Below are 27,469 nucleotides of genomic sequence, written 5' to 3'. Positions count from 1 at the left end.
TGTCTTAATTTGATTTTTGGCCAGAGACAAGGTGGTGTCATCTCCTGTTAGCATAACCAAGTGCTGCTGAGGGGAAAAAAAATGAAACTACTGCCTTTCTTTTGAAAATCCCTGGTTCTGCTTTATATAGAAGCATAGAATTTGGAGTGTTGCTATAAAGTTTTCCTATAAAGTAAATAAATAATATATGCAGTATATGCAGTGTTCCTATAAAGTAAATAAATCTAAGGAACTACTGTGTATATCTTTCCTCTCATTGCTGGCCAAATAAAGATTTTTACCTCCTCAGGAACAGCAATATTGTTTTGAAACTGACCATCACAGAGCCTCACCTGAGGATGTTTCATCCAACATCAGAGGGCAGTGGATGTCAGTAAGACAAAAATTGTTTAGAAGTAGGTTTTTATATTATAGTTTGGGACACAAGATGATTATTCCCTTTGAAGACTGAAAGTCTCAGTTGAAGTTATTGCTTTGTTGTAACAGAAACTTCTGCCACAATATTTTTAAGGGTGTACAGAGCAAGCTCTTTCACACTATGCCTTCTCCTAGAGGACCTTCAGCAGCTTGTACCACCTTAGCATGAAGCAGTGCTGCTGCCTTAGTGCCAGACAGATGGAGGGCTATTGCCCCACACCTGCTCTGAATTCAAGAGTTCCTGCTAAAGGAGCTGGGAGTTAATTCCCAGTCAGTTTTGGTGTCTGGGGATCTGTGCTACAAACTGACACGGCTGCACACCCAAACAAGGATGTAAAGTAAATACTGTTGATTAGTTAACTCCATGGTGACTAGTACTATAGCTTGATTGATTCTTGGCAATAAATCAGCATGTATTTTTTGAGCTGTTGATAGTTATAACTGTTTATAGTTATAAATTATTTATAGTAGGGAAATATCTTGGAATCATGGATAACATATTCTGTCTTTATTAATAGCCAGAATGGTTTTCTTACATGATTACACATATTGACTGGTCTAGTATGAAAAAAATGGAAGTTTGGAGATGTGTAACAATCTTCATTATTTTGGGGAAACTAAAGAAGGTGTTTGGTTCCTTCTTATAGTGAAGATGAGAATCAAGTAGCATTTGTGGATAGAAAATGAAGAGTAATTGAATCTTTGCAAAAACAGCAGTGTGGTGAGCTTGCAAGTTGATGCACACCTCTTTTGAAGCACAAAAACTGAGAGCTACTGTATTTCCTGAGTGCTAAGATATGATTTTTGGAGAAGGGCATTATCTGTAGAGGTAGATCTGATAGAGAGGAACTTATCAATATTTAATCACAGGTGTTTCTTTTCACAAGAAAAGCAAAATCCACAAATGGCTGAAGTAGATATTGAGGTATGAATCAGATTAAAATTGACATAGAGAGTACTACTAACATTAAACTGCATGCATATCTTGATTTGCAAGCTTTATGTTATTTAAATCTGCTTGAAGTGAAATATTCTCATATTTGACTACTCATTTTCTGTTCACAAAACTCTCAGATTGTAATCTTCACTTTCAGCAGGAGCTAAACACCTTCTTCAAAGTTTACTGTGAAGATCAATAGGCAACTTTTATCTTCTTTGTCATTTAAGGGTAGTTATACTTCTGTTTAGTGATAGGTTGTTTCTCAAGAGGTTTCATTTGCCTAAAGAAATCATTTTTAAGCAATTGCATATCATACTTTATCTTGTTTTTAAGGTGCCAGTCTGACGGTGAGTAAATGTTGTTCGACAGGTATTATCAGGGGACACTTTGGAGTGTATTCTTCTGCTTTTCAAGCCTTTCTTCATTATATATTTAGCAAGACTCATTACTGTAGCCTCATGAGCAAAGAGGAAGCTCATAATGTACTCAAAAGACTTTTACAATGTTTAGAGACTGAGGTTGATGTTCTTACTGTGATCATCTCAAATTTTCCAATCTTCTTGTTGCAAACTTTGCAAACTTCTCACAATGGGATATGATATGTGTGGTTTCAAGGTGCTGTTATCACCTAGAAGGTCAGAAAAAGTCCTGGTTGAGCAAAGCTTTTCCTTACCAGAGGATTTCTGCTGAATCTTAGGTGCCTGTTTACTACAGTTAGGCAATAGAAGTAAAGGTTTTCTGTATTTAATTCCACCGGTGGAAGTAAGAGGCACTTCTGGACTTCTGGAAAGTGACTGCCTTAGAGTCACTTCTGGGAAAGTTTAATCTACATTTCATCAAATGCAAATTATGAGCTCAGCATTCCTAAGGATTATAGTTATCTTTTTACTCAGGGAAAGGAAGGGGAAGGTGCTTTCTGAGGCTGCCTGGAAGAGTTTCCTTTAACACATGACAGGCTGCTCTGTTTTCTGGGAATCGAATGGAGTAATGGTTGGTTCTGCATTTAGCATGTATTAATTGAAGAACACTGTAAATAAAGGCTGATGCACAAAAGTTGTCAGGATCTCCAAACTCTAATGAACTTTAAAAGCAATGCTTGTGGAAAACAATGCTATTTTTCTTTTAGAGGGTCACTGTCAAGAGCTATGCACATTTTTCCTTTTATTGCTGCTAAATCTGAAATACAAGTCTTTAGTTTCTTTACAAGGACTTGTTTACTGTTTCTGTTTCCAAAAAGCTTGTAGAATAAAGTGTGACACAGGATAAATGTAATAGATGTAGTAGTAGTGTTTTGGACTTGTAAATCACCCATTCTGATACTGCATTCTTCCAGGTCCTTTGGTTACCATATACTGGTCTCAGCATTCTGAGTCTGACAAAAGTTAAGATTTGAAGCCTCTAAGGCTTTTTTCAGTACACTCTTCTAATATTTAGGTTTGCAAATACTACAGGGAGCATTTAACTCCAAATGAAAAAGCCTGCCTTCCTTCCTTTCTTCCTGTCTTTTGGCAATACAGCACTGAAATTACCTGATGTCATCGTTAATTCTCAAATGGTTTAACAGACCATTATGCATCGTTTTCTAGCTTGAGTGTGGCTGGAAGCCATTGACATTCCTAATCAAACACCTAGAGTGTTTATGTCAGTAATAATCTCTATTTAAAATGTACTCTAAATTATTTATTTCTCATACCTGGCCAGAGTGAATGTAGTAATTTTTTTTTACAAACAAAGATTTCCCAGATTAGCAAAGAAAAGATGGATCATATTGATATGATTGGAACTCTTTTGGACAAGAATTATAATTTGTCTTTTGGGACAGCACCACATCCTATTATAATAAGTGAAATAAGCACTTACCATTTCTTTCCCACAGTTGCTAGATAAGGGATTAGAAAGATAAAGTATCTAGTTTGCTACAGCTAACTCAGTGTTCGTTTTGAAGAAAAAAGAAAAGAAAAAGTACATTTATTTTTCTCTCATATTCTGTATATCTTTGAGCTGCATTGCCTTCACTTTGTAGCAATAATCTGACATATAGTTCAGTAACAGCATGCATTTCAGAAAAATATTTCCTTGTAAGAATTTAGCCACGAGTTTAGTCTCTCTCTGAAGTCGGCAGAGATAGTAATTCAGTGCGTTTGACTTTAAAGTTGTATTCATCCCTCGATGAGCTCTCCTTTATAATCTTTCACTTCTCCTACTCGGGCTGAATTCCAGAGACTTACAATAGGTATTGCAGCTCGTTTACACACTGGCAGAAGAAACAAACCCATTAGTCACTAACAGCGGGGGGATGCCTTAACTCTCCCGCTCCCTTTGATCATTTTTCTGCCTTCAGTAGCTCAACCAGATTCTCTTTTCTAAGGTTTTTTGAAGCAAAATTAGCATTTCTTTTTGGGGGAAGGGAGAGACTTTTACCTGAAAACCTCCTTGTGCATGCTCCTTTGATGAGGCACAAGCATCTCAGCTCACTTCATTTTGCATTAAGCAGTTACCACACTAAAAAAATAAACAAGCAAATATGGCATCTTCAGCTTTTTGCAATGCTAATGACAGTGATGTGACAGTTTCTCATAACTTAAATATTGGGTAGGCTATGTACTTCTTCCAGCCAAGGAATGATATGGAAGAAGATACTTGTTCTTCTCAAGGCTTGAGATGATGACTCACATTAAACACCTGCTAATTGTCTTTTACTTGTTGAAGTAACATCCCTGCTAGCTACTCCCTCCAGCTGAGTTAATAATTACCTTGGAAGTCATGAGCTTTTGTTAATGAGACTCCATATAGTACTCTTAATTCAGGAGGGTGGTCCTCACAGTTGTATCTGTATTCTGAAAGATTCAAGAACTACACCTTCTCCAATTAAGTGTCACAGTCTGACTCATAGGAGGAGTGACTGTCTCAAGGCAAAATTCCTTTTGTGACCATTGCTGAGCTCTGCTAGGCTGGATTAGGCTGGATTATTAGGAAATACTTCCACAGTAGAGGTCTCCTCCATGCCTTCTCCATAGTCATGAAAAGAAGAACTCGCATCTAACATTCCAACTGTGGTATGTTAACATTCACTGTCAGTCTTCATTTTCACTGAGAAGGTTCACTTCTATGGAAATCCCTTTGTAGTTGTTCTGTGGACAGGAACGTAAACATCAATATCTCTCTGTCCTGTAGGGAAGGGAGTGTTAATGCCTATAGACCAAACCTGCTGAAGTAGATCCTGCAGAAGAAGTGGAAATTGTTTTACTTGGAGAGAGAATTCTGTTCTTACACGGAATTTGTCATATGCTGCAGAAGGAGATATTTTAATGCATTTTTCTCAAAAAATACATATCTGATAGAAGTAGAGGGAATTTGAGGAGGCCTTGTCCTGGTCCATCCAGCTAAAGGAAACATTGTAAGGGAGGTGTGACTGTTGTTACTTCAGCAAAGAAATTCCCAGGTAACCAGTGTCTGTATGTGTATTGACAGACATACTTCTGTTAACTCATAAGCATTAAAGCCAATGGGTAGATACAGATTCCTAGAGGAAAATGCTCATTTTGTGGAGAAAACTGTAGTGGAACTGGTTGTGAGAAAACAGCCGCGAAGCTTAGGATTTCACCATGAAAATATATAATAGTTCATATTAATTTTGTTGTCTGTTGCATTCAGGCCCTATTAAATATGTAATCATATTCTTTTTAAGACACTCCATCCTTACTGAATAGATCAACCCTTTGTCTGATTAGTCAGAGAGTGCAAATTCAGCTGCTTTCATGGCTGTATCCCAGCTTTGGGAGGTTATGTTCTCTGTTTAGGCTGTCCTGACACAGCATGAGCAGCAATATCTTACCAGTGCAGCAGAGGGGACAGGCGCTGTCCTGGTCCATCTCAGCTGCACATGGTCAAGCAGCAGCTCGTCTGCAGCAGTTGGATCTGGATACCAGACTCATCACACAGACAGGAGAAGGTGTTCACCGTTTAGGAAAGCACATGCTGACCAAGCAGCTATTCCTTCTCTCTGCTGGGAAACCTGTGATTTTGTCCTTACCCTTTTCCCATACTGATTACTGTGAGAGTCAACTCTTGTTGGGTTTTCTGTGGCAAACTTTGACAAGCATGTATTGAGACAGTCTGTCTCAGACTGACAGATGAATGACAGATGTCACTCGGATGTCATTCTTCTGCATTACCTTTTGTCTCTGTGTTCTTTTTCCTACCATGCTACCTGCAGGTTTCTAAACAAAAGAACCTCACTGGTCCTAAATTACAGCTTCTCTCCTGAAATGTGCCTTGCACATCTGCCTTTTGCATTTCCAGAGATAGCAGCTGTGAATTAGCTTTGTCCTATGAATATCCTAACCTCCCTTCCCTCCCTGGTTACTTTTTACTGTAATTTCCAGCTGTTCAAGGGTTTAGCTAAGAACTGTGGTTACATTTGAATTGAAATTGCCTTGGTTAGAGGGGCCCCTAAGTACTGGTGTGATGCTGTGTCCTGATGGAAATGGTATTTGCAGAGTGATGTGCTGAATGACCTCTCTGCTTCTCCCTGGTTTTGTCTGGGAACAGTTCTGAACTGGCAGCAATTTCTTGGTTTGTTTTAATGTGTTGTCATGGTGGGTTTTTTTCTGTAGGGGCAGAGGAAATTTTTGCAGCTCTTTTACCTTGTTTATGGCTGGAACCTGAATAGCCAGGCTGGGGTCAGGATGATGGAGCACAGAAAAGGGATCAGTCAAGATGCAGATTTACAGCTGGGGAAATAATCACATCACTGGTGTGAGGGAGGCTTAATTAATTTACATGCTTGCAAAGAGAGAACTTCAGCTCCTCTGTCTGGCACTCAGAGCTTTTTGAGTGGAGCTTCATCCTGTAATTTTGATAAGTTTTGAGTGTCACTCAGAGAAAAAGGCTTAGCTGGTGCCTAACATTTTCCTCTCCAGGGATGTAAAGTTTTAGCCCAAGCAGAACTTACTAACTTCAGGCTATTTTTCATTATTTTTTATTAATTAGCTGTCATTTTGTGTTATTGCCATTACTCTTTCCTGTTAGCTGTCAGCAAATATTTCCAGTGCAACATTTCTGTTACCAAATAGATTCCCTCCAAGTTTGGGCTTACAAAACAAACAAATGCTTGCAAACATTTGCTGCCACAGCACCATGCTAGTCAAGATTTCAGCAGTAACTTGACAAACTTTGAGAATGTACTGGTAAGACAGAAGGGTGTTTCACTTCTTGAGCAATTTTTTGACTCAGGTAGGGTTTTTTCATCATAGTTGTTTTTTGACTGTTTATGCCACTGTGGTTTTCATAGATTTTATTGACATAGCTGGTTGTAAACCCTTTATCTCACTCACACATCTTTTTTGTTGATTACTGCTAGCAGGCTGAAGAAAATGTCTTAAAACAAAAAAAAAAATTGTTTTTGTTCAGAGAACAAGAATTTCTAGAATCTCGCTAGTATTTTTTAATGCAAAACATTACTCCCTAAAAAAGCATTTTGTTGATATTTTTTGAGTTTGAGTTAGTGTGTCTCTGTTTCTATGCAATACAACCTGTACTGCTTGTCATCAATGGTTATTTTATCTATGGAGAAACCTAAAAAAGGTTTCCTTTGTTAACTTGTGGTCTTGCCTAGAGCTTGGCCAGTTGCAACAGAGTAGAACAGAAATAAAGGGGATCATCAGTGAAGTGGAGAGGCTTAAGGTCCCTGGTGGTGTGGCTCTCACAGTGTGGAAAGGCAGATTCACAGCTGTGTGTACAGACTAGAAATGCTGTTTTGGAAAGTGTTGGTAGTGGGAACTGGATGGCTCAGCACACTGATAATGATGTGGGTCTTCTTCCCACACCCCTGTGCTGGTGACTGGCAGATGTCACATTGCAGGATGGGTCTCATCCCCATCCAGCACTCTGCAAACAGCTGTCCCCATCACAGGAGTGGTGATCCCAGCAACTGCTAATTGCCAAAGCAACTCAGCACTTAGGAAACTCTACCCCAATCTTGGGAGAAAGAGGCCTGAGACTGGTATGTGTTGTTGGGAGGATGGTTCCACTTTCCAAGTGGGTTCTGGGCTGTTTTGGGGAATTTATATTGCCACTGTATGTTGCCATGCTCCTCACTTTTCTGTAAATGAGCTGTTTCAGTCCCCAAGGCTGTCAGTCTGCTCCCTTCCACTGCATCAGTTTTTAAACACATTGTTAAATACAGAAAGAGATAAAGTCTTTTACCTTTCTCATAGAAAACATTTTTTCTGCTGATCTCAGTGTTAAACTGGGGTTACTCTAAGTTTAGACTTTACACAAGGATGGGGAAATGCCATGGGGTATTACTCCCAGAAAATTTTACTTTGCCCAACGACTGGACATCAGGACTATAGGATTTGCAAGGGAACACAGGAACTTTTAAGGAAAAATAAAACATTGAGTTACCAGTAAACCAGCCGATGTGCAGTGATCAGTATAAGCAGAGAAGGGTATGTAATATCTTGGCTCACTATCATCAGAAATTGCTACTGTGGGATTTGGCATGTTACCATATGTAGCTGAAAATGAAATTTGAACTTCTTTCATGCAAACAAAAATAACTTTCTGCCTTATTTCTTTCTCATTAAAAATGCAATCGAAATATTGAGGGAGAAGTTTGAAACATATTGATTTCATTTTGAAGGCATATTATTAAATCTCTTGAGGGCTTGTTGATCTTGAATCATTTCATTTTCATAGTGTTTCAGATTGAAAATTATTAGTAATTCTGTTTAAGTTGCAGCTAAATTACTAATTAACTTTCATCTCAAAGATTTTATTTCTTACATGTCTCTGGCAGCACAGTGCACTCTCTACACAATGCAGCAGAAATTTTTTGTTACCTGCCTCTCTGTGCTCCTTATAATCATATAAAGCAGGTTTGGAATTAATGAGCTGTCTCATCTTGGGTAATGAATGAAAAGAGCTGACAGAAATCCTTTTGTTGTTTAAGAATTTCCAAATAATTAATGGGAAAAAAATGACAGAGGTTCTTTTAGGGTTTAAGAAGAAATACATCTTTCAAATTCTTTCCATGACAGAAGAAACTTTAAAACATGTATGCAAAAAATGCAGGGATCCCTGATTAATGGGTTAATTTCAGTTCTCTCATCTGAGATAAACTTGCAGAATTTGAGGTAAAAGGATTTAATGTTTTGAGAAATAGCTTCCTAGTCTGCAGGTTCCATATTCCACGTTCATCTCAGAAGTAAAAAATCTTCTGGATTCCTGGATTTGCCATTGTGGATAAATTGAGTTAAGCCCTGAGCATGTTTATAGTAACTATGTATTGTGTACACAGAAGGTGTTGCAAACTGCAGGTTAGTTTGGGGAAGGCAGGGAATTTCCTTACGTTTGTGTTTTCTCCTACGTTTTATGTTTTTCTCCAGTTCCTGAAGTCCCACTGTAGCTGTTGGGAATAACTTGCCCTGCTGTTTTTCAGGTAACTGTCTCAGATGGGGGCACATCTCCCAAGCAATCCTCTGTATGGGTGGTGGTGCAAGTTCTGGATGAGAATGACAACAAACCGCAGTTCCCAGAGAAAGTCTATCAGATCAAGCTGCCGGAGAGGGACCGCAAGAAAAGAGGGGAGCCCATCTACAGAGCTTTTGCTTTTGACAAAGACGAAGGCCCTAATGCAGAAATCTCGTACAGCATTGTGGATGGGAACGATGATGGGAAGTTCTTCATTGATCCCAAAACAGGGATGGTTTCTTCCAGAAAGCAGTTCACAGCGGGGAGTTATGACATCTTAACAGTAAGCACTCTTTCATTGACATACAAACCCATGATTTGCCTGACTTCTTTTTTTCTTTTTTTTTGAGAAATAGGCCCTCCTGTATAAAGAGGAATATATAACTGTGTTTATGCCCCGTATGTAAGACCTAAATTAAGAAATTTACTATTTATATGCAACTACTGCCAAAAAATTGAGTGTGAGAGATCATTCATGCTATTGCAGGTCATGAAGTATTCTGAGAGCGTTAAGTCAGCCTGCAAATTGTTAGCATAAGCCATTCCCTTGAATATGCAGAAATGAAGACCACTTTGTCTGCTCCCAAAGTTGCATCATGTTGGCCTGGGCAGATACAGCTACAAAAGGGTACTTACTTTGGTATGGACACAATTGTTTGCCCTTACAGAGGGCACCTCCTGTCCCAGTTAGTTGGCTGCATCTAAGAGAGGAGGAGTACTGTGTTCTCTGTGTTGTGGAAGCAATTTCAGTTAAAAGAAAGCTCAGTCAAAATTCTTCTTTCAGAACTCTAACCATACAGTGAAAGTGAAAGAAAGGGGGAATAAAATATGGTTGAGTTGATATAAAAGCCATATAAGACTAGAATGTGCACTCTTCATGTGCAGGAATAAGCCAACAAGTTGTAGTTAAGGAGCTGAAATAAAAATGTCAGAGGTCCATGGTCTGACATCTGGAAATGATGTATCTTACAGAAGTGGGTTACCTTCATAATGTTGGAAAATGAATAAATAACAAAATGTTGAGAAATACCTAGGAATCAGAGTAGAGCAGCCTTCAAGTGACTGAGTACTTTTCCCTCTGGCAACCTCAAAGTCCTCTTTGAGATCTGAGCCTTCTTATAATGCAACAACTGCATATTTTCTAACTAGAAACTGCTCATCACACCCTCAGTATCTTTTCACAAAGGACCTCCCTGGAATGGAGCAGAGTGACGAGTGTTAGTATCAAATACACTTAACACATTTCCAGAGGAAGAAGTAGGGCATGATATCTCAGAAAAATAGAGTATTCCCCATTTTTAAAATGTATTCTAATAGCATATTTATACCTGTGGATCTATATAGTGGATCTATATAGCCAGAAACATTACTTTTTAAAAAAAGGTTAACATTTTGTTAACATTGATGTTATCCACCAAAGCACCTATTTTGTAACCTGCATTCAGCGTTTTCTTAAGCCCAGTGTTTGTTGCTGCTCATCTTGCCTTCGCTATGCTAAATCCATAAAGCATGTCACACAAAGATCAAGCCTATCCATCTTTCTAGAAGACTTTATAATAAAAAGAAATATCACCAAGCAAAGCAATTCTTAATGAACTTGACAGAGAGGAGAAAGAAAACATGACAAAATTTTGATTTTTTTTTTTTTTTGGAGAATGAGGGAAATGACCTGAAACTTACTAAATTCAATTAAAGATCCCTAGGAAGGCAATATAGGGAATACTTAGCTGCAACAGAGATGCCACTTGAAAGCAGTCAAACATGCTCTGGGTGAGCATGTTTTGCAAATGCATGGTCTTACAAAGGGTCATTACAAAGCTTCCAGCTTTGCTACAAGATGGAACTAGGTGCAAGATGAAATCAGACAGGGAAGCTGGTTCTGGAGAGGAGGATCTGTGTGGGGAGTGTTTGAATTGCATCTGCAGGAGGCCTCACACCAGCATTTCTTAAATAAAACATTTCAGTTTTAAATCACCTTTTTCAATTAAAAGTCAAAGCATAATGCAAAAAAAAAAAAAGAAAAAGAGTGAGAATTGAGAAATAAGTGCTTGTCCTTTTTTTCGTGAGATTTTACATAAAAGGTTACAAAGGCCATTTTCCAAACAGTCGTTGCACTGCAGTAGAATTAGTTCTGAACTGCCAAGGTGGGATGCTCAGCCTGAGCCCTCTTTTCTTTGTGCCTGCCAGATAAAAGCAGTGGACAATGGCCGGCCCCAAAAATCTTCCACTGCGCGTCTCCACATCGAGTGGATAAAAAAGCCTGCGCCCTCACCTGTGCCCCTGACTTTTGATGAGCCCTTTTACAACTTCACCATCATGGAGAGCGACAAAGTGACCGAGATTGTGGGGGTGGTCTCTGTGCAGCCCTCCAACATCCCCCTCTGGTTTGACATCGTCGGTAAGTCAGGCACCAGTGGTGCCAGGAGGACACCCCAGAAGCAAAGCATTCAGCTGTGCAGTTTTGAGAGCAAGAAAACTAACCCTGAATTGCCTCCCCACCTCCCCCCCCCCACCCCCAGTTAAATCCATTTTCCTAATGATGAAATGAAAATGCTATTTTAATATAGTGATAACAGTAGTAATAATAATAATATTCCTGCTTTTGTTATGACTCCTTAGCTAAGCTTAAAAAAAAAGCGCTGTATGGCTGAACTGGTTTTTTTTCGTACTATGTTATTTACTGCAATCTTAATGTTGTCTGTCATTTAAATTCTATTGTCATACTTTGCTAATCTCATTTCTAAATGTATTTATGGTACTTAGACTTGCTGTCCCTCATTTCTCTCTTTCTTCACCTTTTTTTCTGCATTCTGTTCTTTTTTTTCTGCTTCCGACTGCCCTGCTTCAAGGTGGCAAGCATGCTCGAGAGATGTTCTATATTCTACAGACAGCTTGTGGGCAGAACTGTTCAACAGAAGGTACCCTTAGTGCAAACACATTTGCTAAAATACAACTATCCAGGCTGCCTTTTATTTTTTCAAGTTTTTTTGAGACAATTTATATTACAGCTTTCATAAGTGCCTGTGACAGGATGCGATGCGACACATGGATGTGCTGCATTTCTTTCTATGACAGCTTTTACCGTATTTGTGTCCAATTATTATCATTTTATTCACGGATTTTCCACAGTTTATCACAAATAATTAATTCAAACTTTTCACAGTCCAGTGCCATCCATTTAACTGTGAAACAGAATGGGATGCCTCAACATATGGGTTACAAATGGAGACACCAAAAGTTTGTCTTGAATGCAAGCTGAAACAGAGAAATGTGTTTTGATGTGAGATTTCAACCACAAAATTGCCTTACATAAAATTGCTTATAAAAATAGGGAGGGAGAAGCATCTTTAGTAAAAAGATGAGAAGCCATAGAAGTCTTAAAATCACAGGGAAATGCCATTAAATGCCAAAATTACAGGGAGTAAAGGGTCTCACTTGGTTGAAGTAAAGAAATGGGAGTCAATGTTCCTAAGCATTTCTTTCCCGCTTCTGCTGCTGATTCAGTTAATGTTGTTTAAAATAACTCATTTAACATCTCAAAAGTGAGAAATTCCCCTAGAAAATTATTGTGCTTCTTAATATTTGCAGATGCTTCTATGTAGTGTTTGCATACCTTTGGATGTAAAACAGTTCATCTGCACAAAGTCTAGTTATTTAAATGAAGGGTTATAAAGCAAATGCTATATGAAAGATTAGAGAAACAAAAAGCCTTTGCTGTGGACTTAGCAGAAAGTGTGCATCAGCAGTCTTTATTTACAGGGATTGAGCCTGGCTCCCATTTCAACATAGTTATTTGCAGATGGGTTTAGCCAACAGGAAGGACAAGGACCACAGGAGAAAGAGTCTGTCAGAGTCATTTTCATCCACCTTTTATTGCCAATTTGTGCAGATGAAAGACAGAAGCAGCACCATTTCCTCTCTGAATTTGTAGCGTGGTTTCTGATGTGCCAATCATATTAAAATTAAACCCAAAGCTACTGCCATGTTTTGAGGTTGCTGCTAGTCCCTGGGGGAGGACAGCATATGTTTCCTACAGTTTTCCTGCCATTTCCTTGGTTGCTTCAGTATGCTACATGCAGTTTATAAGCTAATGTTTATATTTCCATTCCCTTCCTCACTGACCCTTTCCTCCCAAGACAAATCCATCTTTATTGATGTTATTGACAGGTTTTTTTCCTATTTGAACCTTTTGCTGGACTTCTGGTCCTTTCCATGGCAGCTTGACCAACTCTCATTAAAATGCTGCCCCGAGGGAAACCCCTGCTCTTCTGCTACATTCTTTTTCATTATTAAGAGTCACTTTCAATCAAGCAACACCTTGTAATGGTATTTGATTTTTTGCCTACCAAACAGAGATGATGATAGGAAGAACATTAGGAAATTTTAGCCTCTGTCATATAATGTGGCCTTTATGCCTAAACTAGTTCAAATGGTTTAGAAGATTTTCCCTTTTTAAACAATTCTAATGGTTTCCCTACAGGCTGTAGCTTCTGAAGTTGCAAGACGCTGCATCATTGCAGAGGTCACTGAGAGAGAGCTTTCCTCGATTTAATGAGAAATCTGTGACCCTGACCTTCCACTTTGGTTCTGCTACCATATGAATGTTTTCATTAAATATTGCTGCTGTTACAAATAATTGCATTCCCAACAGCAGCAGTTTCTGCAACAGGAATAGCCAGCAATCCTGGGCATGGAGAAGACCTTGTTGTTCCAGACAAACAGCATACAAGGAGCGAAGACAAAACCCATCCTGAGAGTTTTACGGACAGAACACTGTCTATTTAGATAACCATTTCTGCCTTTAGCCAGTGTCAAACCCCACTTATTTTCATTGTTCCTTGATATCATCTGCATTGAGGTCTAGTGCTGAAAAGCCCAATGAAAGACATGGGCTATTTGTAGAAGTTAATTGTCATATATAGAAAGCTGTATGTGACTGCTGATGCACAAGATGGTTTCTGTGCTGCTGTAAAACCAGACCTGATCCTGCTCCATCTGGTATATCATGATTCTGAACCTCTGTGCATAGTTCACAGTAATGTCAACAAAACCCCTGAAGGCTTATGTAGAGACGTGGTTTAATATAGAGTTTGCTGCTTGACCTTTATCTTTATGACCTTTTCAAAATAAATGGGCATTGGAATTCCAGACGATCTCTTTTTTAATGCATAACATCCACTATCTCCCAGACAAAAAAAAAGAGAGGGAGAGCAGATAAAGTTTGGCTATAGTGTCCTGTCTGCCTAACTTTGCACTTTAATTATATATACTTTAGGTAGCTGTTTAAGTACTTGAGTTAATCAGATCCAAGAGAGGAAGATGCCACAGAGGCAGGAAGGTCATCTTCCATTGACAGACTGTAGAGGAACAGGATACTTGGGTGATTGTTTGTTTCTTTAATTGGGAATAGTTGAGATGTCATACCTGGTTTCTCTTTTCAGACTGCATTCAATACCATTCTCAATTCATGCACATCCCACTGTGTGAAAGACATAAGCATAAGTTGTATCAGTTTACAATTTATTTAGTCATTAATAAGAAACTGATTTGCAATGGGAACTCCCAAATAAGTCAGAGACCTTGATTTGTACCAGGTAAATTGAGCCCTTTCTGTTTTTTCCTTTCTTACTGATGGGAATGGTGGGATGACTAGTTTAACACTGGAGCTAGGCTGCATGGTGCTAGTCTTTGCTTAAGTGGCATGTTGCACAACATCTCTCTGGTTTCCCAAACAGTCCTCCCTCTATCTTTGCTTCCTCCCCCAGCCTGTGCCTTTATAACAGCAGCCAAGCTTTGAAACTACATCAGCACTTTTTACCAAGCGTGCTTAAGTGCCAATAATTTTAATATCTATTAATTTTAGTTAATTGTCCATTTAATTCATAGTGCTTCAAGTTTTCATTACAGTCAAAAACACGTAGCTCCCTAGCCTTCTTTGAATAATATTCTCTGAGAGCTATCTAAAATACTTTCCTGATTTCTTTCTTGCTTTTTATGCCCTTGCTTTCAGTTTCTTAGCAGCAAACCCAAGACTTTGAGTCTCTTTACAGTAGTTTTATCTAAAATTCAGAGTCTGCATTACTTTCTTCTTAGCATGATATAGTACATAAAAGAATAAATATTTGCCTGTCATTTTACTAATATTTATTATGTTATGATTAAAAAAATCTGTAGTTGAAATTTTGGTTTTTGAGGCAGTCTTTATTTCATCTTCTTTGAAACAAAAGAAATGAAAATTTTTGCTTTGCTTCTTTTTCTGAAAATTCTAGAGGTACTTTAGCCTCACCTCTGAGTTTCAGGGTGAATTAATTTCCTGTGTTTTGCTCTGATTCTCTTCCCCGAGCAATGTGACAATTGTAGCAATTGGTCCCGTTTATCATCACTGTTCACTGCTGTCAGCTTTTTTGGGACAAGATAAGTAAGAATCTTCTCTGCAGTGAGAAAACGTAGTTTAGAGGACTGTTCTCTAAATCAGATCACTTCCTGTATTTCTTTTCTCCATTTGTCCATAATGGCATGATGGGCCAAATGAGACTTGTGTGAGGATAGCCGTATATCGTGGCTCTATTAAGTTTGAACATAAAATATTGTGTGCTGTTTGCTACCTTCTCCACTCACTCCTGCTAGGTTTAGCAGTGTTTGAATTGGGGATGTCCTCCAGAGCTCAGTGTGATCCATCTTTGCATCTAAGACTGAACAAGTCTGATTCTCTGCAGTCTTCAGATATTTCTGAGGTGGTATTCAACCCCAGCCTCTTTGATCGTCCCACTGGAAAATATGGAAAAAGGTCCTCATTTGGGACTTGTTTGCCTACAAATCCTCCAGATTTGCTGACATGTTTTCTTCTCAGAGGAGAAAATTATTTTTCCCAGCAGCGTGATCATCTTAAAATGTGTATCAGCAACTGATAAGAACATGGGGAGGCTCTGCATTGTACCAAAAAGGAACCACATCTAGGAAAAGCCCTACCAAAAAAATTACCTCCTTGCAGCAAAATGCAATATAAGAAGAATATGCTTGAACATTAAAAATCCCAGCACTGAAATTAGAAAGGGACAGAGATGCAGAGTCCACGTCCTGTGGGAATGCAAGATCTGGATTGTGTCTTGCCTTAGGCAAATTTTTCAGCCGACCCCCAGAAATCCCTTTTGATAGTTCAAGTTTTCCTTGGCCTTTCCATTGCACCTCTCTTGTTAGCCTCACAAGGTTCAGTGGTTTGGGGTTTTTTAGGTATCTTTTTTATAAGAAGGAAAATCAGTTCTTTCCAAAGTATGCAGGACTTTTGTCAGAAGAAAAATTGTTCATAGTGACTCTGAAGCCAAAAAATAAGCTAAGAAGAAGGGTAAAAGTCCAGGTTCAGACAGAAAATGTAACCAACTCTATACCAAGTACACAACTTAGAGTCTGTTGGCTCAGAGGTGTCTCCGTTCAATTTCCTGAGATCTCTTACTTAACTGTAGTGTACCATCTGTTAAACGGAAAATAAAGACTCTTCTAGAGAGTTGTAGTGAGGGCCAGCTAATAAAATCTTTTGTACCAGGGGCTGTTTCTACAGCTGCGCCAAAAGCAGCTGGAATTGGAAAATCATATATAAACTATAACACACTTTTAGATGACATTAAAAATTGCTAGTTCTAAAAGTTACTAGTTCTGAAAATTTAATGCTTCTGGGGCTTTTGCAAAAGCATTAAGATCAACCTCAAGAAAGTAAGGGTGGAAATCATCTGACTTAACTTTAGGTGTCTGAAGTGTAGACATAACTATCTATTAGGTGATTTTGAGAATCTTAACAATAAATTGAAGAGAGAAAAGTGAATGAATTTTTTTCTGGATGAATTTTTACCATTCCAATATGATAAGTCTTCTCATCCAAACACAGTACTTAAAACAGATGTGGACTTTTCATAAAATCTTATTCAAAGTGCTTCAGTCTAATCAGATTATTTTAAGGGAAGTCTTTAAACTGTACTGAAGATGTATCAGCATTACATTTTAGCCTGAAATGATACCATAGACAACAGCTAATCCACATCTCTCTGGGGTTATTCAGTATTAAAATGCTTTCTCAGGACAACCTGTCTAGCCAGATTGTCAGTGCAATCATCTTGCTTTCTTTGTCACTGATTTTCCCAAAGTGCCTGAGGAACTCGCAATGTATTATCTTAATTTGAAATATTTCTTTCCTAATGCAATTGCAAGCACATTAGCAAAGACAGCTTCTACGTATCTTGTATCTGAAAGCAGAGTTTAGTAGACAGTAAAAAGGAAAGCATGTGCCAAATGCTGGAAAGTGGAATGAGTAATGAAAATTCACATTAATAAAACTGAGCAGCTGAACAAAATGCCATCATCCTTAGCCCTCTTTCATCTGAAGATTGTGATCAAAGAAACTATTAAATGGACAATAGTAAAATTGTTAAAACTGATGCTGTGGCAGCTTATGGCACTGCAGACAAGCTCACTTCCAAAAGGTTGGTACAGACACAGCATCAGGCTTTCAGAAACAGCCTCCAGCACCCCAGAAGCCAGCACCTTTGCAGCTGTCACCTCCTAGGGCCTCAGCCTCCAACCTCTCCATGGGCACCTTCGGATGGAAGTGGTTTCATGTGGAGTTCCCAGCAGCAAGAGTTTTAAATAGAAGACTCCTGTTTGTTTTTACATGAGAATGATACCTCTCTCTTTCTGCAACTCAGCACCTGTCTTTCAAAGATGATTGTGGTGGATGCTTCTAATAGGCCTTGCATAGACTTAACTTCATAGTAGGCCTTGCACAGACTTAAGACTCTAAATGTTTAACTTCTATAGCATTTTTATGTAATTCATTAATTCATCAGTGTTTAATACAGCTTCAGAAGCATTTATCATATGAGGTCCTCTTTGGAGTGTATACAGAGGCTGAGGAGCAGCACAAACCATTTGCAGATTGCCTTTGGTACTGCAGATGAGAGGCAGGACCCAATATCTCAGGCAGTATTCCCAGAAGTTCATCCAGCTGCATGGTTCTTCATCTGACCATGGTCTGTTAAAATGTAGAAGACTGAATCATGAATAATTCAGGGTTTCACTCCAAAATAGATTATAATCACAAATCTCACAGCAGGATGTTCTCTGATCCATCTCTGCCTCAGTGTTTGATGCAATTTCTGCCTTGTTTAATAGAAAACGATTCAATGTAAAATGAACTGCATTGCCTGGTTAGTTACAGGCTGGGGTAGCTGGCAACCAAGATTAATTTGTTTGTCACTAGACCGTTTAGGAAGATGTGAATAATGTATAAAAAATTCACATGATGGATTCAGTTCTTCTTTTAGGGGAAGAGTATGCTTCACTTAATGGAAGTGGCTTGAAGAAGTTGGTTATTTGCAGCAGACTATGTGGTGCCCTGAAATCCCAGCTCTGAGGCAGCAGAAGGTCATTTAAAACATTTATTGCTAATCCTTCCATGTTACTTCTTGGAAGTTTTAAAGGCAGGTTTTTTTGGAAGTGTGTGCCAGTTGATAGCATATAATTTTTGATTGCTCATTAAGATGGTTATTAAGCATCTCAAAGTATAGACTTGCACTTTGTTTTCATGGTTATCAGTATGAAACATTCTCTTTGTGAAGTGCCTACTGTCCCAAGGCTAGTTTCATTTCAGCTGAGATTTCCTTGCATGAATCTCAAGCTCTTTTCTTCAAAGGAGGTTTTCATGGTGCAATTTTTCTCAAGTAAATCAATTTAAAACATTAATTGGGAGAAAGAAACTTTTTCTTCCAGACTAACTTAAAAAAAAGAAAGAGCACCGAAAATATAATCAATGTCCAAATACCTTGCTATTGCTTAAATACCAAGGACAGCTTGCAGAATGAGGGCAAGGAGTAAGCAATGTTTCTAGCTGCCATAAATGACAACAGGACCAGTGGCAATGTTTTCCTGGAAAACCACAACTTCATCTATTAGGCTTAGACCTGTATATATGTACATACATCTGTTCAACATATGGAAATCTGATGGCACATCTGAAATTACTACATTTGGATCACTTCAGTGGCCAGAGGTTCACCAATACTTCCTTTCCTCTGCAGCAATTACCTGCATTATTATTTTTCCTTCAATTTTCTTCTATCCATCTCTAAATGTCTTTCAAGGCAAAAATTGACAGAGCAGTGCTTTTTCCACCTTCCTCTTTCTTTGCAATAGCCTGTGTAAGAGGTAGAAGTGAGGCTTCCTTCACATTAAGGAATTCAGGGGCTGTGATTTTGCTGTGTTACCTCCTAATCTTCAGCTTCTTCAAATGCCAAAACATTATTCTCTCGGTAAATGCATGACTGCTTCTGAGAATAGTGCCAGTTCCTGTTCAGCAAACCATGCAGATGGGAGAGCATACAAGACTCTTCTCTTCTCTACTCAGTCCCCAGCCCTAAAATTTTCAGAGCCATTTTGTGACACTACCAGCCATTCACATATATCTCTCTTTATATATATTTCACCAGAGCTAAGTCAATAGGATGGGTATTTTTCTACCTGTGCACCTCATCTCAAGAGCTTTCAGCAGCTGTTACACAAATCTCATAACCAGTGGGGTTTGAAAGGCTTTTTGTCTCTGTGGAGCAGGGTTGGCATTGAATTGCTGTGTTATGAATATAGCTTAAGAGTTTGTCTGTCAGCAGTGTTGTGTCCCACCTCTCCCTGTCCCTAGCCTCCAAAAATTTCAGACTCAACTAATACTAAATTACACTTCATAGATGAGTAAGCAAGAAAACAACTTATCAGCAGGGAGTGTGTGCTGCGCTTTTGAAAATAATGAGTCGTTCAAATTTATAAACTGTAGCTGTGGCTGACAAATCTTGTAACCCTTCAATCTGAAATTATATTTGAGGTTATATTATTTATAGCCTTATTTTACTTGTTAATAGATTTTTTATTTTCTTTCTTTCACTCAGTACTCAGGAGGGTTTTCCCACTGCTACAGCATTCAGTGTGTGACAGGAAAAGGGAATGCTGGTATTAGAACAGTGCTTTGTGAGAGGTTTTTTTGTACTGGAAAGAATTTAGGTTGTGTATCCTGTCAGATCTATTTGAATAGTTCTTAAAACACTGGAAGGATTTGACCTTTGCTGCCAGTAATTATCATTGTCCTTGGTATTAACATAACAAATCTCTATTTGCATTTTTAAAATTTATTATAACTGTAGTTTTTAAAAACTCAGATGATGCTATTTGCACCCAGAAGTATCAGTGAGAATTTCCTGAAAATAAAATTTGTAGAATAAAACTCTCTTGAAATTACTTTTATACCAAAAATAATTATTCTTGTTCGTTATTTAAACCACAAGGGCACACATCTTAGGGGCTTCTAGCCATTTGATTCTTTTTATAGATTCAGCTATAGTTTACTTAAATGTACTGCTAGATTTTTATTCTTTCTTTTTGGCAATGCATTCCAGTGATATCTGCTTTTCAATATACAAACTGTGCTTTGAAATATAAATGACTTATGAACAAGGAGGTATCACTAGATGTACTGTGTGTGCTAGGAGAGGCCATTAAGATGGATGACACTAAACAGACACTCCCACTTTTAGGAATACTTGCAATGGAAGTTTTCAAGAAATGGCTAATTTGATTGTGTTTTTGTGCAACAATTAGGAGGGAATTACGATAGTTCTTTCGACGCCTATAAGGGAGTGGGCACGATTGTCATTGCAAAGCCCTTGGATGCAGAGCAGAGGTCAATGTATAACATGACTGTGGAGGTCACCGATGGAACAAACATTGCCACAACTCAGGTAGAATATCACATTCCTTTCTTGGCAAGTTATTCATTTGTTTCTGGAATGTATATGCTATAAAAGTTATTAATTTTTCCATTCAGGTGAAACCTCATCCTTTGAGAGCACCAATAACTAATAGAGGGGGTATTTTTCAGAGCCTTTCCATCTGGCTGTAAAGAATCAGCTGTTGAATTTTTCAAAGCATTATTTCTCCTTTTGTTCTCTTCCTGCTCACATGAAAGTAATTTGCCTTCCTCCAGCTGAGGGAGTCCCTATCACAGGCAGCAAAGCCTAGATTTTGACAATTGCATCTCCCCATAATGGTCCAAAATACAATAGTGCTTCCATGGTGTCAGGGAATATTGCTATTGATTGTGTTAAATGGAGTTTATACCTCTCATTCTCCGAAGACCCAAAAGTGGGACACAAGATCAATTGTTCAGAAAATAAATTGTTCAGAGGCAAAACTTAAAATTCAAAGAATCCCTCCTTTAGTGTCACTGCCTGTGATTACTCTGTCTTCTGCAAAGCAGCCCCACTGAACCTTTTAATACAGGGCATGCTTATCAGGCTCCTTGCCTTTAAAGTTGGGTCAGATAAACGTGATGGGCTGGAGCAATGTTGCCTCTGACACATCTTTGTAGAAGACACCGTGACACAGAGCCTAGGTATCTGTTCAGTGGGAGCTAGTCTGGAATTGGGTCATGGCATAAGGACAGGGACTCTGAGGTCTAGGGGACACCAGGAAGACTTCAAGCAGCAAAATCCTTTGATATGAGGTAGAGTTGTGGGCTCTGGATTACTTACAGCCTGAAATTCTACATCTGAGTTACTCCCCAAGTGTAAATGAAAAAAAATAGGTTGGTTATGTTATTTCCTTCTTTATAATTCAGAAGGAAAGCCTGAACATTTTTTATGTTTACATATATGCATGCACATGCAGATGCTTCTGTTGTACCTTGCCTTTTTGCTCAAATGCTTTGGATGTAAATCTGTATTCAGTGAGCCACAACACCAACTTTCCTAAGAAATCGTTAAATCATTGAGTGCTTTCTCAATCTGAGTTCATGTTTATATGTCCTGTTTATATCCCAGCCCTAAAATGTCTTATTTTTTCTCCCAGTAATCCACCCTTGGTAAGAAAACAACAGTTGATAGTAAGTTAGGTGGTAGGAAATCCAATGTTTTCCCTGTCAGTTCCAGAATTAATTGCATCTCTGCTAAAAACATCCCTTAACTTTAAGCTTGATTATATCTGGCCCATGTTCCCCGTTATGTCTTTCTCTGCTCAATTAAGGAACTCTTTAAAAAACACTATTTTCTCCCCAGGAAGGCACTTACAATACTCAAATCACCTCCCAGTCTTCCAGTAGACATGCAAAGGAGAATGACTGACCTCTTTATGTTCCCTTTCCATAAGGCATTTTTTTCAACTCTTGAGTAGTTTTTTTTCTTATGCCATTTTTTGATCTTGGCTACACTCTTAGTCCACATTTTAGATGGTGTTGAATGCCTAATGTGACCTTTTTTCTTTCTTGCAAACATTTCAGCCAAAAAAATATTAAAAAGCTTAGGGAGTTTCAAACATGCTGGATTAAAGTAATTTCTCTTTTCATGGATATTGCGTTTATTGTTTCTGCTGCTTTTGATTTAATAAATTGACCTATATAACAGTCCTCAAAACCTAGTTGGATGAAACCCCTACATTTTTAATTAAAACATATGGTAAAAATATATTTCAGTAAAGCTGTTGCATTCTAAAAGAAGCCTGAGCATTCTTTTTAACAGTGATGTGACCCATTTAGGAATGTAAGATAGCTTCAGATTGCAAGAGTATAGCATTAATAATCACTGGTGTGTACAGACCCTTCCCTCCCCCACCTTCTCTCTGTGTGGATACTGTTTAATTTTTAATGGTGGCCAAGGCATCTGAGCATGTGTTTCTTTTGGTCTTCACAACAGAGATTTCAAAAGTGATTGTTATCTGAAAACTGACAGAATTATGGCCTTCATATTTATCGCTCCATTTTGCAAAACTTTCCTACTTTATTTTTGGCTGTACTTTGGAGCCTTTGGTTACCTTTCTCATCTTAATTTTCTTTTAGAAAAATAATTTAAAAATATAAAACTGATTGGTTTTATTTAAAAATGTCATAGAATATATCATTTACTGATAGCTCTCCTTATTCTGAGTTTTGACAAAACGACATTTTGAGTATTTTGTTTTATGTACACAGTTCCACCTGCATTTTTGACTGTAGCTGCAGGATGTTATGGTAGAAGAAAAAGCAGGTAGAAAGCAATTTAAAGGCCCCCTCAAAGTATGATGGTTTATTATGAAACAGCTGATGATCACCATGTGCAATGGAACACTCTTGCTTTTTATTCCACCCCAGCTGTTTTCCTTTATCTCTTCTTGGCCTTTTGTCTATTATACAGTTGGAGGTGGTAAAATACAGCATAAAAATGCCGAAGATTTTTGTTTGGGTAACATGATCCCTGGCATGGACTTGATGAAGTTTCTTCAGCAATGTTCCTGCATGCCTTAAACTCCAATGAACTGTTCACTTCCTTCATGCCTTACTGTGCACATGGTTCATTACTGTACCATGAGAGGAAGGAAATAATTTTGATTTAAAAGTTACATCTGTTGTAATAATGGTTCACTGTTGTGAAAAGCGGCAAAAAGAACATAAAGAGTACTAACAACAAAAAAAAAAGTTACAAACTTTCTGTGTAACCAAAAGCCACTACTTGTTTTGGGCATGATTAAGGTTTCTAAAAGAAATGCAGTCTCCAAAGCGAGAACCCAAGTGCCAGGACTTGTTGAGCCACTGCTACTCACCATGCTCCCCATCCATGTAAGCCTGAACGATCCAGCAGTTGGGATGGGAAGGGATGGAGAGGGAAAAATACAAAGAAATTTTGCTTTGTTTGATTTATATATTTGAAGTGTAGGTAAAAAACTTCAGTCACGGTGATTAACTTCTAGAATGGCTAAGTCTTCTGACTTAGACAGGGAGAGCTTTTGCTTTTTCCCTCTCTTTTATCCATCATTGCTTGAGGCCATGCAGTCATTTATTAAAGGCTGAGGAATACATTTGCTCCAAATTCCCACGAAATACAACTCCTGCAGCTGCCAGGCAAGCTGTTGGCCTTGCAGAGGGATAGGGGCTTCTGTATCCCATGTGCTGGAGAGAGCTGGAGAGAGTGGCTCTGTGCAGTGACTCCGCTCCCTGCCATGGCCATCACCTCTGGCCTGCAAAAGAGTTTGGTGCCCTTGCTTGAGCAGAGAGAGGTCTCTCCCCACAAGGAGTCATTTTAATGGCATCTAAATGCCTACTCCTGCCACAATTTTGACTCTGAAACATGAGAAATTCTCCTGGTCATGAGTCAGGTTTATCCAAAACCCCTTTTTTTACTGAACAACTCAGATCTTTTACACACAGACGCAACAGAGGAATAGAATCACATTTATTTACTTATTTGTAGTGCATACTCTCGAGCTTTGTTAAAATACCCACAGAAGCAGAGTACGGGGGGGAATCACTGAACTATCATTTAAGTTATTATAATGTTTCACTTTTATTGAGAATGTTGTCCTAGCAGATAATTATATTTTTGTAAGAACAGCCTGTGGAGTGATTTTAGTATGTGAAAAAAATTATTTTACTCCTTATTTTCTGCCTCCTTCTTCTTTCTCATCATTGTAACTGCTATAGAAAAGATGTGTTAGAGCATGAAGGCTGTTGCCTCCAAGCTGGGAGGCAAAAGGCACCTCAGTTTCACTTATTGCAAAACCACCTGACTGTTTCCCAGTAGAGTGGGCACTCAGGGGGTAATGTGCACTTCCCTCTGAAAAGCTTTTGCAGATCCAGAGATGTTTGCTTACAATACCCTCTGCTGAAGCCAGCCAGACTGGAAGAACAGACAGAAGTTACTGCTCATTGCCCCTTTCTGTCTCCCCTTGCAAAAGGTTTTGGAATTTAATTTATTCTTGTGCTGAGGATTGACTTTTAACTCTGAGTTTCTGTCTCACCTTTCAGAGATCACCTTTTCTTTGCAACATTTTCTTAAAGAGGAGCTGATCAGTCACCCTGAGTGAGGGTGGTTCTCTTAAATGAATGGTGAAATGCTCTTCTTAGAGGACCATGGCCAAAATGTAGATAAGACATTAGAGCCTGCCAGAAGCAATTCTGGGCTGTGGATTCTTCTAGGGCAGAAAAAGAGACATGGAGATTCAATTCAATTTTTCACTTTTGCTCTGTTGAGCATTTCCTCCAAACTGTAACCACTCCTTGATTTTTTTAATTTTTTTTTTACATCCAGTAATCTCAGCACTGCCTTGTCTGTGAAGCAAAGATTTTTCTTTCAATTTTAACATAACACAAAGAACACAGTAAAATAAAAATAACTAGCCACTGATGTTGGTAGGGAAACTGAATTTTTATGTTAAAGTTGGAGTTTGGAGGAAAGAAAAACTTGTCAGGAAGTAGAAAATAAAGCTATGTGGTATCACTGTTGAAAGCAGTACTAAATTAAAATAGGTTTTGAAATCTAGAGAAGTGTAACCCAAGTTTAAATAATTCAGGCACTTAATAGGTTGTACTACAACACAGTGCCCAGACCAAGCAATTAGCCAAGCAGATTCTTCCAGCTTCAAATGCCTGTAAAGCAGCTGCTGGCATTTACCCAGCTTTCACTCAAATATGTCTGTGCCTCAACCAAAGGTATTTGTTACGGGCAACATTAAAAACAGCTTTGGAGACACTTCCTGCATCAGATTTTGTCCTGCTTTGATTTGATTGTATTTCTCTAGGCCTTTCACTTACCATTTTGAGTACAAAGTCTTTGCTAAGGCTCTGAGTGTTACTTTGCCTAATTTGTAATCTTGGAGGGCTGTGATTCCTTTATTTGAAACTTGTTTTAACTGTGGGAAATAGGAAGTGAGCAGGGAGAAGCAAATCTTTTATTGTGAAGAGCTTGTTCAGACTATAAATTAGGCTCCACACAATGGCCACAGAAGGAGGCAAGCCTGCCTTTCTGAAGCCCACAATGCACTGGAAAAGATATGGGCTTTCAAGAAGAACCAGGCAGAGACTGGTTTGCTGCATGTTGGCTTTATGAGCGTGGAAAAAAAGACTTGCAGCTAATGTTTGTCAATGAAAAGTAGTTCAGTCAGCAATCTTGAGCAGTTGTCAGCAAAGAGGAATCCCTACACAGCGGCCAACAAATAGTAAACATTTCCATTCGTCACCTTTCGGAGATGTGTTGGGAAACTTTTAAAGCCTGGCTTTGATTGTGCACAATGGGTACTGTCGCAGCTTAACACCCTGGGCACCTAAGCAGTAATAAAGTATATTTATGCCACACAGCTCATTCTTGCCATATCTTCCATTTGGGAATAAATATGTAGAAAATATTAAATTACACAGGCATTGGGAGTCTTTGAATCACTTCAGTAGTGTAACTCTTGATTTGAGGTGAAAGATGTGCTACCAGCTGGCTAAAGCATAAGACTTCAAGGAACCTTTTGCTGACCCTTTTGAAGTCTATGGGAAATTTGCCAATAGTTCCACGATTTTATGCCTGAGGTTGGCAGCCGTGAAATGAATTTGAGAAACTTTCCTCATATTAACAACCTGGTGGCACTCAGTATACACAGCTTTATGTATGTTTGTAGGATCAGGTTTTCTGTGAGCCTGGTGTTCATGTCAGTGTCACATTTTCCTTCCTATCTTTTTAAGTAACATCTTACTAGAAGTTATCCTGCTGGAGTAGCAAATCTGCATAGGAAGAATGGCATTTTAAGGTGACCTAATAAAAGGGGTGTGGCTCAAAAATAAACTGAAATCACCTTCCCTAGCTTTACCACTGCACTTCACCTGGGATTTTGGTAACCTTGTTGCAAAGCATTGTTTTCCTGGACAAAATACAGGGGTGATAGTCACTTGCCCCTCAGAAATGTTGGAAGAACTAAGGTACTAATAGCTATTCTAAATGGGACTAAAACTCCATTTTCGTTTACCTGGTTTTGTTTAAAGTAACTCCCAAGATAGCTCAGTTTTTAAGAACATTAAAGAATCCCATTATAGGTTTAACAGAGCTCTGTATAATCAGGATTCCCATATATAACTTTCTTTTGTTGCAAGAAAAATGCAACCCCCTCTATTAAAGGAGAGAAATGTTAAAATTACATTTGACTCTCGGGGATTTTGAGGGACAGCTGAGAAAAATTAGAAATACTCTTAACTGCTTAAATAGAAGAAATTGTGAATCAATAATGACTTCTTTATTCATTAGCATTTCTAACCCATCGCCTTCCATCTCCAGATGGAAGTGGCTGTTGAAGTGCAAAGTATGTAATAAATAATGTGTATTTCAATGTAGATCACTTGACAAATCATTAAAATACTGGCATCTCTAGGGAGGAAGATGCCTGGCACTTAAACAGGCACTTGATCAGTCTTACAGTAGATGTGAAGTGAAAGAGAGAAAAGAAAAAGAAAGAAAAATTAAGGTTTTTTTGGCAATGATCAAAGCAATTTTAAGTGCATAGCTCCCTGTAAATTTGATGACAGTGAATGAGGGCTTCAATTTTTTTATCTTTTCTCCCTCCATGCCTTGCACTCCCCAAGCATGATTATGTCCATATGTGTTTGAGGGCAATACCTTACACCTTTTTCAGTGGGAAGAAATGCTGCTCTGAGAATCCATGCTTAATTTCCACGGTCTCATGGATTACCCTTGGTCTCTCATGCTGATCCAGTCCCACTCTGTTCAGTTTGTGCAGTCTAGTAAAGGCAAAAATCACCATGGAGCCATGGCTTGGACAGTCATAGTGGAAAACTTGGGATGGATAAACTTTTATGCCCTCTTCTGC

The 27,469-nt window shown here is 38.5% G+C and overlaps 1 protein-coding gene across 1 annotated transcript in view; it reads left to right on the top strand.

Annotated features, from left to right (window-relative positions):
* The window catches only part of FAT3 (FAT atypical cadherin 3), a 399,825-nt gene that overhangs the window by 282,245 nt on the left and 90,111 nt on the right, over positions 1-27,469 (top strand). Inside the window, exons 5-8 of the mRNA XM_054518453.1 lie at positions 8,802-9,116; positions 11,021-11,231; positions 11,683-11,751; positions 20,462-20,601. Coding sequence (XP_054374428.1) covers positions 8,802-9,116; positions 11,021-11,231; positions 11,683-11,751; positions 20,462-20,601 — 735 coding nt within the window. The remainder of the gene's footprint in view (positions 1-8,801; positions 9,117-11,020; positions 11,232-11,682; positions 11,752-20,461; positions 20,602-27,469) is intronic.

Source organism: Molothrus ater, chromosome 2, assembly GCF_012460135.2.
Source record: "Molothrus ater isolate BHLD 08-10-18 breed brown headed cowbird chromosome 2, BPBGC_Mater_1.1, whole genome shotgun sequence".
Taxonomy (NCBI): Eukaryota; Metazoa; Chordata; class Aves; order Passeriformes; family Icteridae; genus Molothrus; species Molothrus ater.
Note: the sequence above shows the minus strand (reverse complement) of the source record. Positions and strands in the feature narration are given on the sequence as shown.